Source organism: Centroberyx affinis, unplaced genomic scaffold (genome assembly GCF_046629955.1).
Source record: "Centroberyx affinis isolate AG114_WGS23_722 - 3 ecotype Tasmania unplaced genomic scaffold, CSIRO-AGI_Caff_v1 ptg005391l_1, whole genome shotgun sequence".
Lineage (NCBI taxonomy): Eukaryota > Metazoa > Chordata > Actinopteri > Beryciformes > Berycidae > Centroberyx > Centroberyx affinis.
The window spans coordinates 15116-39362 of NW_027282696.1; the positions used below are offsets into that span (position 1 = coordinate 15116).

The following is a 24247-nucleotide window of genomic DNA, read 5'->3' on the forward strand; positions in this document are numbered from 1 at the left end:
TGCGGCGCCATCATCCAGCGTCCGGATACAAGAATCATTCAAATCTAGAAAGTAAAACTGAGATAAAAACAAAAAAACAAAGCCAAAAAAAAAAAACAGGTTGTAAAATAGTAAAACACGTACTTGTCTACAGTTAAATGTAACCTATGGCTACGAAAAAGAATAAAGACAGGTCATTCAAGGCCTACCCATAGTGTCTTGATGTTTAATGTCATTACTTCTCACATATATATATATATATAAAAATAAAAAAACAAAAACAAACGATTTGGCAACCTGTTTGAAGTTTTACACTATTCCAGTAATAATTTTGGTCTTTGATATACACACATATATAGATATAGCTATAAAACTCTGCTGTTCAAGGTCATCCGTGTTGTGGGGGGGGGGGAGGGAGAGGGAGAGGGTGTGTGTGTGAGAGAGTGAGTGAGTGAGTGTGTGTGTGTGTGTGTGTGTGTGTGTGTGTAAGAGAGTGAACCGAGATTCAAGTGTGCAGACAGTAATGCTGCTGTCAGGAAGAGGTGAGTTCACACCCGCCACCGGCCAAACGCTGCTCAGTTTTAGCTCCGTTTTTTGTATACTGGGAAGGAAAAAACAAAACAAAATGGAGTTTGGCAGATGGGAAACCAAAATAAAAACAAACAACCGGCTGCTGAATTTTGGAATCCACTCGCCGATGTCTCCTGACCTGCGCTCGCTCTGCTGCGTTGTGCTTTTACCACAGATGGTTCGTCTCAGTGCAGACACGTAAACAGAAATACCCGAAGAGGAAAGAGTACAAAACAAATACATGAAAAAGGGGAAAAAAAAAACAACAAAAAAAAACAAACAAACAAAAAAGTCTGAGCGGCGTGCTGGACCCGATCCCCGGGCCTCTTGGCACATGAGATCAGCGGCTTTTCCCTGATGAGGAAGAGAGATACAGTGCCTTGGTTTTTTGCGAGATAAGACATAACTATTTATTTTTGTTCGTAAGTGGGAGGGGGGGTGGGGGGGGGGGAAGCGGGTGTCGGAGTTCAGTTTGGTCTCTAGGCCCTCTGAGGGGGTCAAAGGTCGCTCTAGGCCTCGGCCGCTTTCCTCTTGGAGCCCTTGGTTTTTGCCTCGGCTGCCTCCGTCTTCCTGGAGCCTTTGGAGGGACGGGCGGCGGCGGCGGTGGTGGTTGTTGTCGTCGTGTCCAAGGCGGCGGCGGTGGCGGCGGCGGTGGCGGCCCGGTCCTGGTCCTCCTCCGCTCCCTCCGGCTCTTCGTGCTCCAGGCAGCACAGCTGTCCGGTGGGGGGCCAGGGCCGCAGCGCCCCCTCCTGGTGGGCCTTACAGAAGGAGTTGGGGCAGAGCTGGCAGAACGCCTCCGAGTTTTTCCCGCAGACGTCGCAGTGGTGCCAGGGGCAATCCCAACGCCCTGACACACACACACACACACACACAGAAACACACACACACACACACAGACAGACACACAGAGAGAGAGAGAGAGACATAAGATTAAAGACGGCAGAGCCAAGTCACAAACAAGCCAAGAAAACGCCCAGAGACAGAGACACACCCAAGGGAGGGGTGGAGGGAAAAAACAAAAACTAAAATAAATGAGAAATAACAACAAATAGAAATAGAATAATAGAAACAACAAAAGAGCTAATAAAAAATAAATAAAAGCATTTTACACCTTACACAACTTAAAAAGAAAAAGCATTACACATGGTAATATAAACAAAATTTGCATGAGGTTGCATGAATTTGACTGAGGTTGTGAAGGGCATCAACTAACTGGGTGGGCAGAGGGTCTCTCCATACACACACAAAATAAAAAAATAAAAAATAAAATCAGCTTTTTGAAATCATATGGATACAAAAACCTCCTAAACAAGGTATTGGGTGCTGTGCAGAATCACTCACTTCTTTCTTTAAAAATGCAGAAAGTTTATGCAGAATATCTATCTGCATTTATCACTACTTTACAAGTCTGCTGTTGTCATCCTAGTTGCTCATTATATTCAAACAGAGCCAATTGTAAGCTTTGGTGCTGTGTGTCGTCTAGTGTCTCTCACCGAAGGGTCTCTTGGTGAGGTCCAGGCAGGACAGGTGGTAAGCCTTGGTGCAGGTCTTCTTGTCGCAGAGCACCAGCTGCCCTCCGTCCCCGCAGCGGAAACACTCGTCCTCCGACTTCTTCTTTCCCTCGCTCCGCTTCTTTTTCAGCTTCTTCTTCAGCTTCTTCCCTTTTGGCTCGGCGGTTTGGCCGTTTGAGTTCTGTGGATGAGACGCACGTCAAAACCCGCTGAGAGAGCTGAAACATTTTCTGACCATCAAACTCCATTGTGGCTGCTGGAAATGTCACCAGGAATAAGAAAAAACACACCACAAAATGGACCAAGGAATTCAAGGTACATCACTAATAGCTGTGTTTAAATGTTTTAGGCAAGATATTTCCTTGAAGTGTTGTATTTTTATATTTACTGTTCCACTATTCAGAGATTTAGAAGTGGTCCAAGAGTGAGAGATTCACATCCCCTAGTATATACTGTGACACTTGATAATAGGCACAAGTGTCACCAAGACAAAATTACAGTGGAATTGAATGCATGTTTGTGATTACAGTGATTCTGAAACGTTTTTTAATGCTCAGGATTCTCACTTTAGGTCGATCGCCCAGAAACCCGCTGCAGTTGGGAGCGCCGCAGCGACAGACGGTCTTCTCGTTACCGAGGCAGTCCAGGTTGTAGTTAAAGGTGAGCTCCGTCCCTGCAAAACACACAAAAGATACAGTATTTAGGAAAATCATAAAGGCATTCATCAGGTGGGACTCGCCTTAAAACATGTCTTAAACCAACAACACTGCAAAAGTGTCCCTGTCCTCTTGTATTTTGTCTTAAATTATTCTTAAAACAGGTGGAAGAAATCTGTCAACGGGGATGAAATGATGCACTTGATTTTCAATTTTCTTCACTTGATGTTGAGTTGTAGAAGTTGAAAGTGAAATTCTCATCTCCCTGGCAGATTACCAGACCCAACCTGGATAATAAAGCCTCTCAGCCTCATTTGGTTTTGGTTGGGGTTTCCCATCATGCTCCTCTCACCTGCTGGGATGTCGCAGACGGCGAACAGGCCGACCCGGGTGTCTCCGTTCACCGTCCACTTCTGGGTCTCACAGTTGGGCTGGCAGCTGTGGTTCATGAAGCGAGAGTAGTTTCCCTTCGGACCGGCGTCGATGATACGATCCTAAAAAACAAAATGTTTCAGTTCAACCAGATTTGTAAACACAACGTATTCTCAGTCACAGTATTATATACAAACAATATCACAATTTACATACTCATTTATAAAGTAAAAATACCAAACATTTGCTGTTTACAGCTTCACAAATGCTAAGATTTGCTGCTTTTCTCCGTTTCATATCATATCATTATAAAATGGCTGCTGGTCAGACTAAGTAAGCAATTTTAAGAATCACTTTGGGCTATTTTATAGACAACATTTATAGCATTGAGAACAAATCCATTTGCACGGACTCAGTTGTTCAGCAGGCCGTGGTCTACAGCTGAAGTTGTATCTGTGGTATCGACTACTGTAACGTCACAGCTGACTGCAGTGCAACATTCCCAATGCAATACCATTTAGTTTCTGTAGCTCCCAGTGGGAACGGCACCGCTGCTGAGAAAACAGCACCATGACCCACTGTGGAGCAAAGTAACCTTTCACCAGCCACAAGAAAAGATAACACACTGGGCAGGTTTTTAAGATTTTACAGCCTTTATCCCTGGAAGGGGTTTTGCTGAGCACATTTGCTCTTTTTCCAGCAACCTGTTTCACATTCATAACAGTTATACAGAACTAGAAGCCGCTCAATATAACCAGTCTTCTACTGGTGGCCGCTCCACTGGTGCAACTGGTAAGCACTGGACTAAAAGCACGTGGTCGGCACTGACCTTGTCGATGGTGAGCATGTAGAAGTGGGTGATGTTGTTTTCCTGGGCGTACTTGATCCTGGCTCTGCACTCCTCCTCGTCGATCAGCTCTCCGATGTACTCGTTCACAAACTCGCCCTGCGTGAGAAACGCCGCTCCATCAGACCACAGACTGGGGTTTTCATAACACTAACCCTAACACGGTTTTACCCTTCAGTACTACAGCAAATATTACAAAGTTAAGACCAATGGAAACTAGTTGTTGATTTATTGTGATTACACAACGGTTACCAACAAAATAAAAGATATAATCAAAATGTATTCATATTGTGGGGCAATTCGCTCTCAAAATAAAAAAACTTTTTGTTAGCGTTATCTCAGTTTCCCTGGAAATACATGGGGTCTGACTAACAACTGGAAAACAATGAGTCACGTCAGTAGACTCCTATGTAATGGAACCTAGTTTACTACTCCAGCAAGTAGGCGGAGCCTTAGTAACGACCTAGCAACAGAGACGATTTCTAGTCCCTGTTGAGTCAGCCAGCCAACTTGAGCTAATGCTTTCTAGAGATCATGGGATTTCCCAAACTGAATAAATACCACACATATAAACACAAAACTGCCTTGCTAGCTCAATCTTGTTGTAATTAAGATATCTGCTGAAAAAAATAATTTTTCCATGGACAGATTTAGCTACTACGTCCGCGAACTTCACATGTATTTTTAAGCTAGTAGCGCTGTGTCACCGACTCACCGGCACAGCTGATGGAGGATGCAGAGCGTCTGGTAACATCAAGGCTGAACAGTTATATTTAAATATATTGTATAATAATATATGGCGGAGTAATATTTAGTGATGAGCATGGCTAGGTGTGCTGTCATGCTGATTTGATCACGTTCTAAATGTCTAGTTGACCAATCAGATTGCTTGGTCGGAACTACCTGTTGTATAATAAGATTTCACAGATCAGAAGTAGTCCTTGATATTCAAAAAGTTAATTGTGCGTTCTTCATTAAAATGTCCTCAATCCAACTTGTCAAGAAGTAATTTTGCCTGTTCTCAATTTCCAAAATGGAGAAATGGGTTAAAAAAATAAAACATAAAAAAAAAAAATCCTGAATGGCAGTGGTGACAGCAGATCCCAAAGGCAGCAAAGGTCAGAGGTTGATTTCTACTGGACATCTATGGAGGCTGGTACAGCTGATAATGCTAACATGCAAATCAGCATATGACATCATCTGGCCCTCATGACTGTAACATCAAAGACCCGTTTTAAAGCAGGACATCCCCCCCCCCACCCACCCTGCTCCTCTCCTCACCTTCTTGATGTCCCGGAGCGACACCAGGCCCCAGCCCTTGCCGGCCGTCTTGATGATCTTGGTCTCTGGATAGAGGCGCTTGGTGAAGTCCTGGTTGCAGCAGCGCTCCCCGCTGGGACACACCTGAGGGTGGCACTCGTACAGCAGCATGCGGTTCAGACACTCGGACTCGAAGCCGCACGGCCTCTCGTCCGTCGGCTTGCAGTTACACTTGGGGATCTCGGAGATGTCGGCCGTGTAAACCTGAACCTTACCGCACGGCTTGTTCACCTGGAGGGAAAAAACACAAACAAACAAACATAAGACATCAACACAAGACGTCAATAATTCCATAAGAGAAGAATTTATGGTAACACTTTATAATAACCATCATTAATAAATGGTAAATTGATAGTTAATTAAACTTTAGTTAAGTTATTTTACTGTTAACAAACAATGAAATGATCATTAATAATGTTTACTAATTATTAGTAATGCTATAATTTATGTTATTTTATCATTAGTTTGTGTAATATAAAATCATTTGTTTATAAATGATATATTGTATCATAGCTTTTTACCCTTTTTACCATCTCTTATCAGCTATGATACAATGATCATTTCATTGTTTGTTAACAGTAAAATAACTGTTAACTAAAGTCGAATTAACTATCAATTTACCATTTATTAATGATGGTTATTATAAAGTGTTACCGAATTTATTTTCAAAATGTTATATATCCATTTAAAAAAAAAAAAACAACAACTTAAAATTGCTTACTAAGTCTGAATAGCAGCCAAAAAACCCAAATATTCATTATATAATGATATGCAACAGAGGAAAGTACCATCATTTTAATTTTGAATTACTGTATGATGATTGTGTCACTTCTTTCAAAAGCTACATCACATTTTTCAAACAAAACTCTCCAAATGTACTAATAGGGTAAAAATGAACGGTTTGCATCTTTCAAAATGAATTGGTGACCAAAGTGACGATGGATGTGGTGAGATTTCAGACCTTGATAAATTTATATGGGGGCGGCTTTCGGTTGTTTTCTTGCGCTTCCTTGGCTTCTCGTTTCATTTTTATCTCCTTGAATCGAGCTTCAGCCTCCAACAGAGCTGTGGAAACAAAGATTGCAACGGCTCAGTACATTTTTCTTCGGTACATCAAAGAAAATCGCTGGATGCCCACACATTTTACACACATTTTTTTTTTTTTTTTAGACTTTTGTTGTTGTTTGCTGCACTTGAAGACTTTGGACTGATCAAGATTTTATATTATATACGCAGATATTGCACGGGTAATATGGCTTTAAACTAGGCTATATTACTAAAGCTGAAGATTCCTCTTAACATACAGCTAAACATTATTCTAAATGACAAATATCACAATACCGGGCGTTTCAAAAGTATATATGCATGTTTATATACATTATTAATACTATACGGTAGGCATTCCTCTTTTCCAGGGACTTCTATCATTTACTGACTATTGCATGTTGAATTATTTTGTTAAAACGACTAAGTAAGTTAAAATTGACTACAATTATAATGATTTCAGATCAACTTTCCTAACCTTAAACAGTACTGTGAAAACTGCAAGTGTCCAAGGAAAGCGTTGTTTCTCTTTTATCTTATGTAGCAGTAGTGCATGGGTATAATTTTAGTTTCGCTTCCACATTTAATCCAAGTTAATCCAACTCACTAATATTAAACATTAAGACTAGACTTCTTTATGTTTTAGGTGGGAATTCAGCTAAATTAAAGGCATCTTATTTTCCCCATCTTCTCTCACAGTGGTGCTACTATTCTTCTTCTTGTGGAGCGCCACTCCTGCTGAAGCTTACTGCTGTACCAACAAACACAAGGGTCTGAACGGACTGAAGGATGTGCTCTAGATCTTCACCGTTCTTAAAGACTTTCCCAATCCCGGTCCTCTGGTGCTTGCTGCCCCGGTCTCCCTCCATGTAGGGGAAGACTCGGCCCTGGTGAGTCCAGAAGTAGTCCTTGGAGCCGAAGAAGAAGACGGGGAACTCTCCGATCTCGTGGCGAAGGTGCTGGATGTTGGTGGGGATGTTTCTCGGGTGCTGGATCTCCGCCGGCCACCATCTGAGGAAGAGGAGGAGGAGGAAGAATGTTATCAGGGTAGGAAACAGAAACACCAGACAAACGTTGGCAGACTTTAGCTGTGGTTAATTTAATTTGTCTGATCTACCAGACACTTTGGCAGTTAACCAGCTATTGTCGAACCTGATATTCTATTCTTAAAACTTGTTAGGCGGGTCAAATAAGGAAAGTGATGATGATTGATGAACACTGGCATGTACTAGCTCATGTGGCTGGTGGCTAAAAAAAACAAAAACAAAACAAAAAAAAAGGTTGTAACCAGAATAACAAGGCAAAAGAAAAAAATACTGGTTCAGATTAAGACTAAAATCTGCATTAGAACTAAAAGGTTATCCGTTTAAAAACCCCCCCAAAAAAACATCAAAGTGATCCAATGATCTCACCTGTAGGTTCCCAGTTTGACCCAGATGATGTCTCTATATTTGGGTTTCTTTCCGGCGCGGCAGTCGTTGCAGAACCAGCTCCCATCAGGCATAGCGATGTTCAGGCAGTCGGGGTGGAAGGCTGCTGGACAAGACTCGCAGCACAGCAGCCGGCCTCCTGCAACACAACAGACAGCCGTTTCAACCTGAGCAGCATTTTAAAAAGGTGGGGAATAGGTGGAGAATAATTTGGAATTCTAGTTACAAACTCAGAAGTCTCTATTTAAACTGGCAAGCAAGCTCTCATTTACAGGCCTGTCTAAAGGGGAAAAACCAAGTTAAAGTAGGGCTGGGCAATGTATCGATATTATATTGATATTGTGATATGAGACTAGATATCGTCTTAGATTTTGGATATCATAATATGGCATAAGTGTTGTCTTTTCCTGGTTTTAAAGGCTGCATTACAGTAAAGTGATGTCATTTTCTGAACTTACCAGACTGTTCTAGCTGTTCTATTATTTGCCTTTACCCACTTAGTCATTATATCCACATTACTGATGATTATTTATCAAAAATCTCATTGTGTAAATATTTTGTGAAAGCACCAATAGTCATCCCTACAATATTGTCGCAATATCGATATCAAGGTATTTGGTCAAAAATATTGTGATATTTGATTCTGTCCATATCGCCCAGCCCTAAGATAAAGTAGAACATAAATGTTTGAAAATGAAGCAGCAGGTTGGTAAGTCATCCAGATTGCTGCTTTGATCCTGGTACCAACAATGGAAAATTTTGCCCAAATTCCCCAGAGCAAGGACACCTATCCTCATGTATGTGTTCCAACCTGCTCCACAAAAGCTATTGAAAACTAGCCAATATTAGCTAAAGACACTGTGATACAACGCCAACGGGCGACTGTGAATGTGTGGGTGAATGTATTGAGTGGAATACACACCAGTTTTTTTTTTACCAGATGTGCCTCAATAAGGCAATCCCACACAAATGTACAAGATCAGGGTGTAACTCCCACATCGCATTAGATATAACACACTAGCCTTTAAATATTGTTTGGGGTCTGAACTGAAAACTGATGCTTGGGAACTGCTGTAGTTCTGCGATTTTATGTAGCAGCGGTACTTGTGGTTAAACAGCTCCACACCCATCCCAGTTTAGGTTTCTATCCTAATAAGGAATTTCCTTAAGATGATTCATCACAATAAAAAGCGTATTCTTAATACCTCTGGATTACTATACCACTTTAGGACTGTTAGAACACATTATGTGACGGGTCTGGACGCACAAAAATCTGATTTTGCTCACATTGCATCTTCAAAGCCAGACAGGAAAGAGGTCAGGCTCGTAAATGATGGTGGTTACTTGCCGAAGTGGCTGGCAGAGTAGAAAAACTACAACCAAAATTTACCAGTACTTGGCTGGTGGTTTCCGGTAACTTCCCACTTCCCTATCTGAGGAGAGGCGGCGTACCTTTGGAGCAGACGAAGCACCAGCTGACGTTGACGTGGCTGTGGTGGCTGTAGCCCTTCTTGGCGTTGAAGTGGTTGGTGCAGACGATGGCGGTGTTGGTGATCATCTCGCTGCCTGCAGCCACGCACGTGTCACCGACGTGGTACGCTACCGGGCAGCGCAGGCAACGCATCATTCTACCTGCAACACCGAGCCAGAGAGACACCAGATTAGACAACAAGTAGCTGGGTTTCTCTCAGTCGAAAAACAAAAACGGCTGGATTCAGTCCACCATGACCCAAAGTGCTCCCACCTCCTTGCGGAGTGAGACAAGCAAAAAGATGGATTTATCCCCAGGGGGATCAATGATGGGAATTCACACAAATTGTAGCTCAGAGGAAATATGGTAACATCACATTTCGTCAAAGCCTTTTTTTCATGGTTCCTTCCTCAAATGCTGTAATCACACTCTGTCAGTTACATCCTAAATACACCAAGTCAAATTGAGAACATTGTCTGCATTGATTCAAGGCTCCAAGTCATCTCCCTAGCATGTGTGTATATTTGTCCGACTGTAGCCTGGAAGGTGCAAGAAACCAATTTCTATAAATAAATCCATTCAACTGATTTGTTTTGCATGACATGCTGATTGCAGGGTTCCTATCCATGCATCCATCTTTTCCATGTAAAAAAAAAATATCATACAACAATTATACACTCATAACAATTCTCAAACTTTTCAGAACATTGGAATCTATCAAATTTATTTTCCTGCTTCTTCAGACTTTCCAGACATTGTCATGCAATTGTCATGATAGTGGAATAAGACAAACCCCTTATTTGTAGCTGATGATGCAGTATTTCCTTTACAGTTGTTAAGTTGGACAATCTGCCCTCACAGGTCAAAAAATTCATCATCAGGCCTTATTGCTCAGCCCACCTCCCAAAGATTAAAAATCACAAAGGCAGGTAAGCACAATTACCGATATATCATTATAGAAATATCAAAAATAAGACTCATTCTTAAACTACAACACCTGCTGGAACTGACCCTGGAATGAACCCAGGAGCGAACCTGAGCCTCAGAACCAAAACTACGCCCACATCTATAAAAACTCTGCAGGGAACCTTGAGCTGTGGCCTCACCCTTGGTGGACTTGGGGTTGGGGCGGCAGCTGTAGTGGCAGCTCAGGCAGGTGTGCAGCGGGCAGCGGAAGCCCTTGTTGTCGAACACGGTGAGGGCGCTGAGGCGGACGCACGCCTCGTGGTAAAACTTGCCGCAGTGCTGGACGTGGCAGCGCCGCACCTCGCCCTCCGACTGCTTACAGGAGAAACACGAGTGAACGCCTGTGAGGGGAGAAACAGAGGGAGGGAATGATGAGGATGGTGACAGTCAGATTTAAAAGACCAATAATTTGAATAATGCCACTGTTACTGCTACTACCACTACTACTTTTACCACTAGCACCTCTATTACTCTTACTAGTACTTCCAAATCTCCTCCTCCTACTACTAGTAAACCGCGCCTACTACTATCAGCAACACTCCTCCTAGTACTAATACTACTATCACTATTACTACTTTTACCACTCGCACCTCTGGTACTATTACTACTACTACCACCAACCCTCCTTCTTACTACTGCTAGTAATCCTCGTACTACAATCAGCAACACTCCTAGTACTAATACTACTATCACTACTACTACTTTTACCACTAGCACCTGTTACTGGTATCACTTACTAGTATTACCAACCCTCCTACTTCTACTACTATTACCAACACTCCTCCTAGTACTAATACTACTATCACTACTACTACTTTTGCCACTAGCACCTCTGCTACCACTCTTACTACTACTACTACTACTACTACTACTACTACTACTACCAACCCTCCTTCTCCTAGTAATCCTCCTCCTACTACTATCACCAACGCTCATCCTAGTACTACTACAAACCCTACTACAACTACTCTGTTTCCACTACATTCATTCAGCTCACTGCAAGAGTTTTAGCACCGCTCCAGCAGGATGAAATGTCAAATCACACAAGCAGAGTTATTTTCAGACTCTTCTATTCCACACGAGTAAGCGAGGCTCCGCACTGGCAGTTATGGTGGTGAAAATACACAGAATCAAAGCGCCTGAACACCAAGCTGCTTGGCTGTTCACCAGAAAAAAGGCGCATCTTCTGCGAGAGTCTGTAGAGAAGAAGCTGAAGTTGCAGAGAGATTGATGGTAAAAGGTAGTTTGTGGCTAGATTTCAGTTCACATAAATATTCACAAAGTATCCTCTAAGGTCTTGAAAAGCATTAAAATTAGTTTTGTCATCAACTGTCATTTTATTTCTTTAGTTGCAAACTTTGCTAAGGAGGCTATCAATATTTCTATTTACCTAATCTTTATCCAAATAATAAATACTTTACAATATTATTTTTATGTTAGGCTACATGTTTCTTCACACACACAAGCTCCTACTGCATGACCAACTGAAACAGCTCTAACATATCATGTGATTGATTGTATCGTCTTGTAGAAAAGCGCCTCCATTTTCTTTTCCAGTTCATCGCCTTTATTTCCATCAACGCTCTAACATCTTGTGGTCAAATCTTTCGAAAAGGAATCGTTTGGAGGATTGCTGAGCTTGTTAGAGCAGTGGTTCTCAACGTGGGGTTAGGGAACCACCAGGGGTCCTTGAGGGGATTCCAGGGGATCCCCAGCAAATTGATGAATTTTTAAACTTCTCCATTTAGTTAACACAATTAGAGAATGAAGAAGAATGACTATTTTGATCATTGTTTCTCTGTTATCTCTCTACCTACAATACAGATAGTCATGGAATTCTGGAGAAAATCATATCTGACAATAAAAATATTCCCAGATTTGGGTCCAAGAGAAAACATCTCATCAAATGGGGGTCCATTTCCCTAATGTGTACTAAATTAGGGGTCCTTGATATGACAAAGGTTGAGAATCACTGTGTTAGAGGATATTTGCTTTTTGACCAATGAAACGGTTTCTAAATCTTCTATTCCCTCTATTCCGCCTTTGTTCAGCCATCGTTGTTGTTGTTCTGAGTTTTTGTCACTACTATTTCCAGTTTCCTTATGGTTATGTTTACCTCTTTAATCTTCTTGTGTTCTCACTAGTGTAGAGTGTAAATAAACCAACAATACAAAGCTGCAGTGACTATAAACTAATTTGTATATGGCAACACATTCAACTGTGTTTCATGCAAGTTTGACTTTGTTGTATACACAGTTGCCTTTTGAGTCCCACTGGAGCCACCCATGCTATAAATGTCTGCACTCGTGGCAATGTAAAGTGCTTTGAACTCAAGAATCCACCCTATGTTATGTGGTTTTATAGCTAAATGATAGAGAATGCCACTAAAACTGCCATGGTTAGGGGTTGGATTCCCACAGAGGCCACACATACAAACAGTGCACTCATGGTAGTGTGAGGCACTTTGGCTAACAGTGTCCACTATATGGCGTATGCTATGTTATGGAGTCCATGGCAGTAATGCAGTAAGATGACGCTCATCAGTGCCAAATATGAAGTACCAGAGTAACCACTCCTCACCTGTGCTGCACTCCTGACACAGCAGCTTGTCCTCGGGCTTGAGCGACAGACCCAGACAGTGGAGGTGGAACATCCCACAGCACTGGCCTTCACAGGGCACCAGGTCCTCACCGGCCTGCTCACACACCTGTAGGAAAAACACACACACACACACACACACACACAGGTCAAACCACAGGAGGAGATGCATACGCCTCATGGTATGTGACCAGGACAGCAAAAAGGCAGGAAATTATGTGTAAAACAGGGAAACTAGAAGAAGGAACTGGGACTATGTTTAGAGCAGTGGTTCTCAACGTGGGGTCCGGGGACCACCAGGGGCCCTTGAGGGCATCCCCAGCAAATTGATGAATCATTAAACTTCATTATTTCATTTACAAGAACAATTATAAAATGTGAAGAATGCCTATTTTGATCATAGTTTCACTGTTATCTCTCTACCTACAATAAAGATAGTCATGGAGTTCTGGACACAATCATATCTAGCAATAAAAATATTCTCAGATTTGGGTCCGAGAGACAAAATCTCATCAAATGGGGGTCCATGGCCCTAATGTGGACTAAATTAGGGGTCCTTGATATGAAAAAGGTTGAGAACCACTGGTTTAGAGGATAACCAGACCAGGACGTAAGAAAAAAATATGTCGTTGTCTGAATGTTTGTTTTTCATACAAGACTCTTCAACTGATATATCCGTTGGGCCCTAAGATGTCAACATTGCCATATGTTTAAATACACTCTCTATGAATACAGACATGCATGTACATACTGTATTTGTATTCAAAGGAATGACAAGAGCAGTGGAAACAAAACCAAGTGTCATTTGTGTTTTCAAACTAAATAAAGTGAAGGGGAAGTGAAATGTTGAAGAGGCCGACTCACCTGGCAGACAAACTCTTTCTTCGCAGCGTTTCGTTCGCCCTTCTTGGTCCCGTCCAAGCTGTCACTCGGGGAGTCCGGACGTCCCTCACTTCCAGAGCCCTGCAGGAAAGAGTGATTGGTGAGTCTCAATCTTGTAATAAATAAAACAATGACAATCCATAACACTTCCTTAACCGTGCGTTCACACCATGATTAACAATCACCGGAAGTCCAATCATTTCCTATAGAGCCGAGTGACGAGGGAAACTCGGCTGATGTGTGTACGCTCAACAAGCTTGTCGGCAGAGGAAAGTTGGCCACAGCTTAACTTTTCATAGTCATCAGCTGTCAACTAATCAAAACTACCTATGTGATTTAATTTAATGAACAGTTCTGCCAGGCAAGTGCAAAATGGACGAGCCATTACAGCCATTCTCTACAATTCTATTTCAAAGACAAATGGCTCAAAAACGATGCTTGGAGAACGAGTTTTTTGTTTATTTTCGATAACCAATTAGTGCTTGCTGGCTAGCCTTGTTAACTCATTAAACAATGCATTTATGAAAAGCCCAAAACAACACAGCAAAAAATACATAACTCAACTTTATAGCAGCAGATCAATACATAGATGCAATCAGAGCCTCTCAAGCCATCCATAATTGGTCAGAATAGAGCGACATATCAACAAAGATTCTCAATGTGAACGCATGGTAACTCATTTCACATCTTTCTTAGGTTAGGCTTTTGGTTTATTTTGCACATAGTTGTATGCATGTCAACGCACGGAGGAATTGCAATGTCAAGACAGGGCAAGTTGAAAATTAGCAGCTGCATCACCACAAACGTTTTATATAAAAACATTAATCTACTATAATGTTATACTAAATTTTATCAGGCTAAGATCTCCAGTTTTTATAAAGTTGTTGTTGAACACCAATAGTGATGCCGTTGTCAAGACAGTGAGAAACAGATGAATTCTTAAATCAAGTGAAAAGCATTGTCCTGTCCTGCATACAGCACTATTTCCATTTGTCAACTTCAGCAACTCTATAGGAACCGGAGGAGCAGGAATCTAATCTAGCATTCTTTAACATATTTCACGGGTGTAATTCAGTGGCATGCCTCTTTAATTGAGGCGTTTCCTCTTACCTCAGGCTCAGGACAGGGAGAGGACCGCCTCTTCTTCGCCTTGGAGGGTGTGGCCTGGTTGTCTCCGTCCTGTTTCCTCTTCCTCTTACGCTTTGGCTTGTCAGGAGCTTCGTCCTCTGTGGATCCTAAGTGTTTGGACTACAATTACCAAACTGCTACAGTGCCACGATACAATAGTTGTGATTCAGCGGGGTTAAAAGAAAGGCCATGCAGGGAATAGTAACGCTGTCAGGTCTGAATCTTAAGGAGAAGCCGGCCAGTGATGCTTGTTCAAGTCAGCAGGGCATTAAATTATTCTCAAATTGCTTTCAAGTCTGAACTTATTTTTTTGTGATATTCTATTAATATTGAAGATGGCAGTTATAAGAGAGTTGACACCCAGCTGATTTGCACAAACTGCTTTAACGTCCTGAGACGGGTTTGTTCTTACAAGCCCCTTGTATTTTTAAGACAAGGCCCCTTTTCTTTTTAAATCTCATCTGCACAGATTTGCGCTTTATCATTTCTGTGGTTTTATCTTTCTATTTTATCACCATTCTACTTCGTCTCCATTTTATCACTGTACAAATAAACAAAAAATTAAGTAAAGTCATAATGTGGTTTACCAGAGAGGGGAGCTTTTGACTTTTTCAGCTGCCTCTTCTTTGTTTCTTTAACGTCTTTGTCAATTGTCTTCCTTCTTCTCTGCTTTTTGTCTGTGGCGCCTTCTGATGCCGTGGCCTGGGAAGACAAAATCTTACTCAGTACATGGATGAGGTGAACAGCAAATAAGGAAATGACGATTTCATTCCCATGTGCTTTTGGTAAAAATGTACCAGATGTCCAATGCTCAGTATTTCAAAAACACATCTGATTACAATGTAACTTTTTCGTAAGGTCTTTATTTAGCTAATAACTAAAGTCCTCCACACTGACTTATACTTTAATACCAGCTGTCAGTTGTTCTTGTTGGCAGACATCTCATTTTGGAATGAAACTGCTCAGATGTACTGGAGGAAACCACAACATTATATCCGATAGAAAACTCACCTTTTGTTTCTCAGCCTCTTTGCCCATTCTACGTCTCTTTTTAGGCTGCTGATCCTTATCTGCCGCAGCTTCTGTTAACGGCCTTTTAGACATCTTCTTCCGCTCCCTCTTCACTACAAACAAGAAATGCTAAAGGTTAAACACTTCTAGATCTGGCTTTATTTTATACCAACACTGGAATAAAGGGACCTTCCATTACAAGGGATATGTTGACATTTTGAATTTTTCTCCATTATTCCTGTTATCCCCTACTACCGAGTGTGTCGCCAACTGTTGTGTATGACATGGACAATTTTGGGTCTTGGGACAATTTTACCTTGTACCTTGTCACACTGTGGTAAAAAAGATTCTTAATTGGCATTTGAGTCAGCAGAATGTCATGTTAACATTGCTCTTTGAAACCAAGCTCTATAGCCTGTGGCTTGCAACACCAATTGGTTTGAATAGGAAATGCCAACAATGCTGAAAGGCAGTTTTTAGGGTAGCTTAAGGACTAATTCAGAAGCTTTCTGCCAAGTACCTGACTAGGCTAAGGAAAAACACACAAACTGTTAATTTCAAATGTCATGCTACCCTTAAGGAAGAAAGACAGGTTCCTAAACTTTGGTTTGGGAGAAACGGTTTTGAGGTGGCCTCTATTTCCCCTCATTAAAGAAATTTGATATGACACTAAACTGAAAACTGACTCACCTGAGGAATCAGTCCTCAGTTCTTCGTTACCTAGATCCGTCTGATCTTTCTTAACCACAGATGTACCAACACCTTTTTTTGCTGACCACATTCATATGAGTACCTAATTTTGAGTATTTGCTGTTCCATAGTACCAGTTCAAGTACTTTTATCAAGTTTCATTATGCATTTTGGTTCTGCTTTATAAAATGGTGGAAAAAAAAAAACTTTGGCTTTGTAAGTGATAATCTCCGCAAATGACATCCTTACTTTGGTGATGTGGTGAAATTGATCAAAAAGCATTACACAATCATCAAAACAGAATTGTGTTTAGAATTTTGGATTCCAAAATATCCCAGCCACGTCACTTTTTCACAAGCCACACATGGAATTTAGAATAAGGCCTTCTAAGTCTCTGGTAGAGTAGAAAAACTAAAAAAATTAACCAGCATCTGGCTGATGGCTAGTGCTCATTTACCAACCTGGTTCTGAAATGTCGCCTGTCGAAGAAACCATCTTTGATTTCCTTTTCTTCACAGGTTCTGAAGCGTTGCCCGTTGCTGAAGCAGATTTTATTTTCTTCACCGTCTTGGTGGGAGGCTGAGACTGTTTGGGCTTTCTCTTTTTCCTCTGAGGTACAACTGATTCAGCTTGTGTCTCTGGTGCAGAAGTGGTGGGATCCTACAAAAAAATACAAATAACAAATCCCAAGCATTTCATTATCTTGTCCAAAGTCAAAAGCCTTCTTAGACCTCCATAGAACAACCATGACTAAACCTATCAAGGTTCCAACACATTTTCCATTCCAAAATTCTACAGTATTTCCAGACATTGATTTCTTTACACAATGTGAACATTTTGGATGGTGCTGAATGTAATGAATGCGGATAGCGGCTGGTCAACATTACTGTCAACAAGGTTGTATCTCTCTACAGCTGAAGATTATTCTTCACAACAACAATAGCCACAAAATGTGAGTTGTGAATGGGTCTACAACTACACAAAATAGCATGTTATATGCATCAGGAGTGTACAAGACTGTCTTTTCAATGCTGTTCTAGTGTTTTTGCCTGATTTCAAAAAGTTTCAAGACCTTGAAATTATTAAATGAATCGTCCATACTTTTGCCTGCGTTCCAGACATGCATTGGAGCCCCGCTATGTTCTCCCGTGCAAAGTCAATATGAACAGAACTAAAAACGTAAGTATCAGGCCTGGATAAAACAATTTGGTGTGTGTTTTCCAAACCTGTGAGGCTGGCTGTGGCTGAAGCATCTCTTTGGAAGAACTTGGGCCATTCGATTTCTTTTTCGACGGTGAACCAATTATCTGGCCTTTGCCCCTTTTTCGCCATTCACCCGTTTTGTTTTTTGTTGTGGGTGCTCGCGTCTTTTTCCCTGTTGAAGTGCTGTCTTGGGACTGGGGGTTGGCGGTGGGCTCGCCTGCAGGACTGGCCAGCAGGGTCGGGAGCGCCGGGCAGAGCCGGGACTCCGTTTCCTGGTCCTTCTCGTTGCTCTGCTCTGGCCTCAGCTTCTCCAGGACGTGGGGATTCAAATGCGGCCCGTCGTCGTCGTACAGGAAGGTGAACTTGGCCATGCGCTCGTCCAACGGCATGTTGACGGCCTCCTTGGCCTGAATGATGCCCATGTTCCACTGAGCCTGGAGCTTACGGGGCACAGAGGGAGCCGTCTGGAGGACACAGGAAGGAGAACACAGCAAGTTTACACTACGAGTTACAACAGAGGCAACTCAGCAGTGACAGCCAATCAGTTTGTGAACCCAGAGAAGAGCAGATACCATCATGGTACCACATATTAACAAACATATACATTTTTACACTGTGACCAAATTTGCACACCCAGTGAACATGGCAAGAGCTGCCTACACACGTTCTTTTACATGCCATAAACAGGATGCCCACCGTGCCCCCTCCGTGACTCAAAATCCAAGACTTTTCCATACCCTAAAAATATGATTCATTCCTGGTATGTTAATGTTGTTTTTCAGCTCAGAAAAGTGAAAGGAAGGGGTGAACGGACTGGTTTCCATTACAGCTGGTCTTGTGGAGACAAACAGCTGAAAAATAACCCAATGTTATAAATAAGAAAGAAGATGAAAAAATACATTCTGGTATATTTCTGTAAAATGATTGACTTTCTCTGTTTGGAATACACTTCTCAAAATCCCACGATATTCCAGAAATTCCATGAAGCCTGTATAAAACATTTTAATTATAATAAAATGTTTCAATTTTACAACCTTTTTGAGCCAAGGTCTTTCTAAACAACAGGACACCACATCCTCTATAGGCCAATATGCAGGGGCAGCCCACAGGAAAACAAATTACCTTTTTATGGACAACGCGGGAGGCTGGCTGCTTGTTGCCCTGGCAAAGCTCCTGGTATTGATCCTCCCCGCTGAAGGACACTATGCTCTTCTCGAAGATGTAGCCTCTCTCAGGGGCGTCTCCGAAATACTGCACATGGTAAAGGAGACCCGACCTGCTGTTAGCTGCCGGGACAAATGAGAAGAGAAAGCAAATAAAAAATCAAGGCACAAATCAGAACGTAACTACTGCAGTGATCATTCCACAGAACACTACAGCAGAGTGAAATAGAAATAATGGTATAAATTAAGATGAAAATCCTTCTAAAAACAGGAATAATTTAGTCCTGCTATAACTGAAAACACAGAGACTAATGTGGAAACTGAACTAAAATTACTCCCCAAACACCACTGCTTCATAAAATTACACAGGTAACACTGAATTTTCTGTTGTTTCAATTATATGACTAGACTCACTATATTATTATTAGACAAACCAAGGCCAAACCAATGTACAGGCAGCATAGTTATTACTAGGGTTCGACTTATACGGGTTTTTAGGAGCTGATACTGATGTTTTAGTATTGAAGCTGCCAAAAGCCAATGTTGTGTTATTATTCAATATCTTTAAATTTGACCATTTTTATGCCCCCAAAAATTACAAGTATTTCGTGTTTCCCCCAGAACTGTATTCTTGTCAGGGTGGAAAAGCCTCTGAAACAGCATTTAGACCATCATGGGACACTAAAACTCTCCACTGAAACACAGACGGATGAAATTATTTTAGGGTTTGCAGATCTTCAAGGCAGGGAGATCCATTGATTCACAAAATACACAATGCAATAAAGAAAAGTAAATTTCTTTGCAGGTTTTACAGACTGTTTTATGTAGCTGTGGTCAGGGAGGAACTTCCATGTCTTTGGTGGACGACATGATGAATCAATATCAAATAGTTGATAAAAGCCCAATGTTGGCCGGATAGATCGCCAAACATACTGGTCTAACCCTCAAAGTATTTCAGAGACCATACTGTATTTCATCTCCTTTTAACTCAGCGTTTACATTATATCACCTAAAACTCAGTCAAAATGATGCAGGTGGTGAGTTTAGTTCACCTTTCTGTTTCGGTTTGATGTGCTCGTTCAGTTCAGGGTCTGTGGTCACCATGCAAGGCCACCAGGGGTATCCTGACACCTTGGTCCAGACCACATCCCCAACTGAAAAACGGATCGGCAGTAGAGACTCTTCTTTAGCCTCCTTCACTTCTGGGACAGGACTGGGCTGCTGGACCAGAGGGGGGAAAATATATATAACTTCAATCAGGGATCATCCACCTTTTCCATTCTAAAATCTAATACTTATCCACACTTCAGTTTATAGACGTCACATTTATCACTCAGTTACACCTTTGACTACTATGCAAGTGTAATTTTCAGACTTTTCCCCATACTCAAGGATCTGAATATTTTCTATACTCTTCCATACTTTCCAAACCTGTGTAGGAACCTTGTTTATTTTATGATATTCAGCCTTAATTTACACAAGTTTGTTACTTGAGATAAAATTTAATTTTCAGCTGCTCAAACCTACTGAAAAACCTGAAAAATAATAATAATAATAATAATACACTCAAAGATACTTGGAGTAATATGTGTACTCTACTGTCCATAGTCAGGCTGGCACTGTCCTTTTACACTGTATGTACAGTCATTTTGTCCTTGTACTATGTGTCAGCATGTACTGTATTCCTGTTTTGTGTTATGTTTGTCTTTGCCCCAATATCAACAAGACAGATGGCAGTATATTTATGGCACTTGGAAAACAGTGACCCTGGTTGAGAAAACGTATCTCTCCTCTGTTCTTGAAAATATGAACAAAAGCCAAACCTTATCTTCTGCTCCAGCGCTGTCCTCAGCCTGTGTGGGAACAAGTGGCACCACAAGGACTACAGAGGAACTGAGGTTTGGTTGAGGTTTTGGTTTGTGAGGTCTCCCCTTCCTTTTCTTTACTTCCTGCCTCTTCTCGGTTCCAGACATGATACCTTCAGAGGCGGTTGCCAAACTGGTCCCGTTGGCACAGCATGGCTCAAACGGCGGCTGCTGGACCCCCTGGGGTATCTTCACCTTCAGTTCTGGGTCAGAATGCGGGGAACACTTGTGCTGGTGGGTGCCGTTGGTGGCGGGGGCTTCAGCACCCTTCAGAATGGGCGGCTCCGGGGCACAAAGCTTGGGCAGCTTGTCTTGGTCTCCGTTCAGCATGCGGGAGGTGAGGTCTTTGAGCCTCTCGTGGCTGTGGTTGTTATGACCGTGGCCAGCCATCTTCTGCAGGACGCCGTCTTGTAATGTGGCGGCTAGCTGGGCAGCAGCTTTGTCCATTAGCAGGGCATGGTCACCGCTCATGTCCCCCCGGCCTTTCCGTCCACCGAGGGACTCCGGAGGCTGCTTCATGCTGATCGGGTTGGCTGGTTCGGGCATCGAAGGCAGGGAACTACCTTTGCTGTCCATCCAATCAAAACCCCCAGGCTCACTGAGCTACAGGACAGGAAACACAGATCAGCTTCTCATTCCACAGGTTAGTTCTAATAACTGACACCAACTAACACTATGGATATCATTAATTCAATGGCTGTTGTTCTGCACTCAAGCAATCTGTAAAATGGCATTCTGGGATATGAATTCAATGTGCATAACGTTACAGCTTTTCCAAAATGGCACTCACTTGCTCCAACGGAGCATGAACACAAAGCTGGAGGCAACAGACAAAAGTGCACCTGTCATGGAATGTTCTAGCCGCGTAGTTTATATGCTTTTACCATTAAAGTCGATTGACTGCAAGTCTGAAGCAACAATACGTCTGTACAGTAAAACAATTCAAATCAATGCCTGAATGAAATCGAGCCACTGAGAAACTAGATCTATAGGTTGATCACAACTCATTTAAAACGAGGTCAAGCCGAACCCATTCTCGATTACATTCGTGCATGCTAACAAAAAGACATTGGGCGGGTGGAAAACCTCTTACCACGACGATTTCCAAGTTGGCTCTTTCTCCTAGCGAAGAACTAGCTAGCTACTAGCTGCAATCTATGGCAAGGCGGTATGGAGAAGCAGGGAGGCAGGCAGGCAGGCAGCAGGCTCCACCGCATGCAGCGAATGCCCAATGAGTGGGTGGCTAGCTGTGCCGCGTAACCACAGCATCACTGGCTAGAAAAGCCGCGGAAATGTAAGCAGCTGACAAGTCGGTGCAGTGCTGATGGGGTTTGGATAGTTGCTGGAATGAAATCAAGGGCTCTCATCCAATTAAAGGTTAAACTGTTATCGTATTGTGATGGCCGTTACAAGGTAGTTAGCTCAACTGCTATATGACGGCCCATGAGCTCGACTAACATTTAAAAACCGCTCCGTCCTCTACAGTGTCTTGCTTGGCAGCTAGCCATATTAGCCAGAGGTTGCCACACTGTCATGCACGAAACGGGCTCTGACTATACTTTGGAACGGAAGCCACGATGGAGAAATTTCATGGATACCGGTCATAGACACAAGCGGCCAACCAATTCCATATACCGTAGTCACACTGTCCCTGTCATTGAGTCAGCCATTACGCCGCAATCCAGCAAATAGACTAGGCCACCACCTAAAAGCTAAATGCAGTGAACTGACTAGCTACCCTACGCTGGTTCCAGCTAAATACTCCAATAAATGCTTTGGTAGGTAGCTGACTCGTTGCGGTATTTTGTTTAGCTTGTTTCGCTATTATTTCACCAATATACCTAAATTGCAGGCGCCATGACAGCTCATTCAAAAATGCTAATCATAGCTAGCTAACTGCGCTAGCCAAAGCTAGCATCTGCACCATTGAGACCAAGGCGATTTACAGATCTAATGTTAGCACCAGTTAGCTAGCAGGCTAGTAGCTGGCTAGCTTTTCACTTGCTAAAATGGTTGGTCGGGCCGAACAAGTGTATTTGCAAAAAGTCATGACGGAGCGTTTCCAAGGACTTGACAATACGCTAATAACCGTTTCTTTCAGTTAGCCTACCTGTTGAATTTCCTCTCAGCGATTAAATGGAAAAAATGCCCGTATTCATCCTGTAAAGCGAAGAATTTCATTCAAGTCGAATCAAAGCTTGCGGGAAACTCAAACTCTCCTCCCGACCAGCGCGAAAAATACTCACTTCCGATTGGTCGGGAGCCGAGAGAAGATCCAACCGGTCCTTTCAAAAAACCAACCGTAGGAAGTAGAAGACCCCGGTGCCTCCCGTTTGTTTTGACATTAGTTCATAAAGTTGACCCTTTTATAGATTTAGCTAACAATCATGTTTGTTTGTTTGCTTCTTCCAACAGTAAGTTAAATGGATATTAACTTGTCTGTCTTCACCTAAACTATGCCTTTGAATGGCTTCTGTGTTCCTGTACACATATGAACCCAAACTAAGAGTTAGCAAACTTATACATTTTACAAATACAATAGATCCACATCAGACTTCTTTGTTGTTAGATATACCATACAGAATTACATAACTGTCTAAACCGCAGACCTGTGCACATGTTAGCAAAATAGTAATAGTTGTGCATTCTCTCACTGTGCTACCTGGGGGAAATAAAAGTGACTTTAAACTATTCCGTGTTTTGCTGAGTCCCCACTGTAGGACCCCTGCTGGCCCCGGACCCGGACCCCACTGCCCGAAACCACCAGAGGCCTAGTGGTAGTTAGGCACTGCTATTCCTGTTAATTTGCAATCTAATTTTATATCAAGCCTTCATTCATAGATTAAATCCAAAGCATACAGGAAATATTGTTCCCTTGTCATTTGAATTTGATTATCAGTTCCTCTGATCTCTCACAGGGAGGAACTCTCAAAACACAGGTAGACTCTTTTAGATCACTTCTTTTTTTTTTTTTAAACTGGCGTTTTTCTAATATTTTATTTATATTAAAGTTTTAATCATTCATTTATTGATGCTCCAAATTATTTTATCTCCTCCTGCTTGTTTTTATTCTCCTTTCCATTTGTTCTCTTATTCCTATTTATATTGGTTTGTTATCTCAGTCATTTGCTGTGCTTTTATATGCAGCTTTGTAAACTATGTTTTTGTGAAAATAAAGATTATTATCAGGTGATCAGAATGAAACTTTTAATTGAATTTGAAAGCAAAAGCTAGATGCTAGATGTCTGTCAGCACAGCCTGGTTGTGAGAAGTACAGGTCCCTTATCACACAGTCAAGCAGAAGCATGCACTACCAACATAGGCAGCCAAGTGGCGTGAAATTTGCTAAAGTAATATAACGCACTTCCGGTAAAAGTTTGCTCTAGTACTTCAAAATAAAGGCCCCCATGCTTGACTTGATGGCTATTGAGAATAAATGTGAATATCCTCAGAAATATAAATTAAATAACCTGCATCAGAGAATACATGTGGTTGATCTTTCACATTTATTTGTAAGCACAACTTTGCAAGCTATAAGTTT

The 24247-nt window shown here is 42.0% G+C and overlaps 1 protein-coding gene across 1 annotated transcript; it reads right to left on the reverse strand.

Annotated features, from left to right (window-relative positions):
- Positions 1 to 1058: 1058 nt before the first annotated feature.
- nsd2 (nuclear receptor binding SET domain protein 2) lies at positions 1059 to 22926 on the reverse strand. The gene is made up of 22 exons (XM_071546705.1): positions 22817 to 22926; positions 20665 to 21309; positions 19894 to 20062; positions 18801 to 18964; positions 17909 to 18142; positions 16937 to 17135; positions 15786 to 15898; positions 15362 to 15476; positions 14757 to 14872; positions 13629 to 13727; positions 12747 to 12873; positions 10307 to 10507; positions 9182 to 9361; positions 7712 to 7868; positions 7108 to 7310; positions 6217 to 6320; positions 5217 to 5486; positions 3918 to 4034; positions 3069 to 3210; positions 2627 to 2733; positions 2043 to 2241; positions 1059 to 1396 (listed from the first exon to the last, which is right to left on the reverse strand). The coding sequence occupies exons 2-22, from the start codon at positions 21280 to 21282 to the stop codon at positions 1059 to 1061; spliced, it is 3972 nt and encodes a 1323-aa protein (XP_071402806.1). The 5' UTR covers positions 21283 to 21309; positions 22817 to 22926.
- Between the last annotated feature and the right edge of the window lie 1321 nt (positions 22927 to 24247).

Coding starts and splice junctions, on each gene's coding strand:
- nsd2 (XM_071546705.1), bottom strand. CDS start 21,282: ATGGACAGCAAAGGTAGTTCCCTGCCTTCGATGCCCGAACCAGCCAAC. Junction 10,508..12,746: donor GTGTCAGGAGTGCAGCACAG/GTGAGGAGTGGT, acceptor CTCCCCTCACAG/GCGTTCACTCGTGTTTCTCC. Junction 9,362..10,306: donor CAACCCCAAGTCCACCAAGG/GTGAGGCCACAG, acceptor TCGGTGTTGCAG/GTAGAATGATGCGTTGCCTG.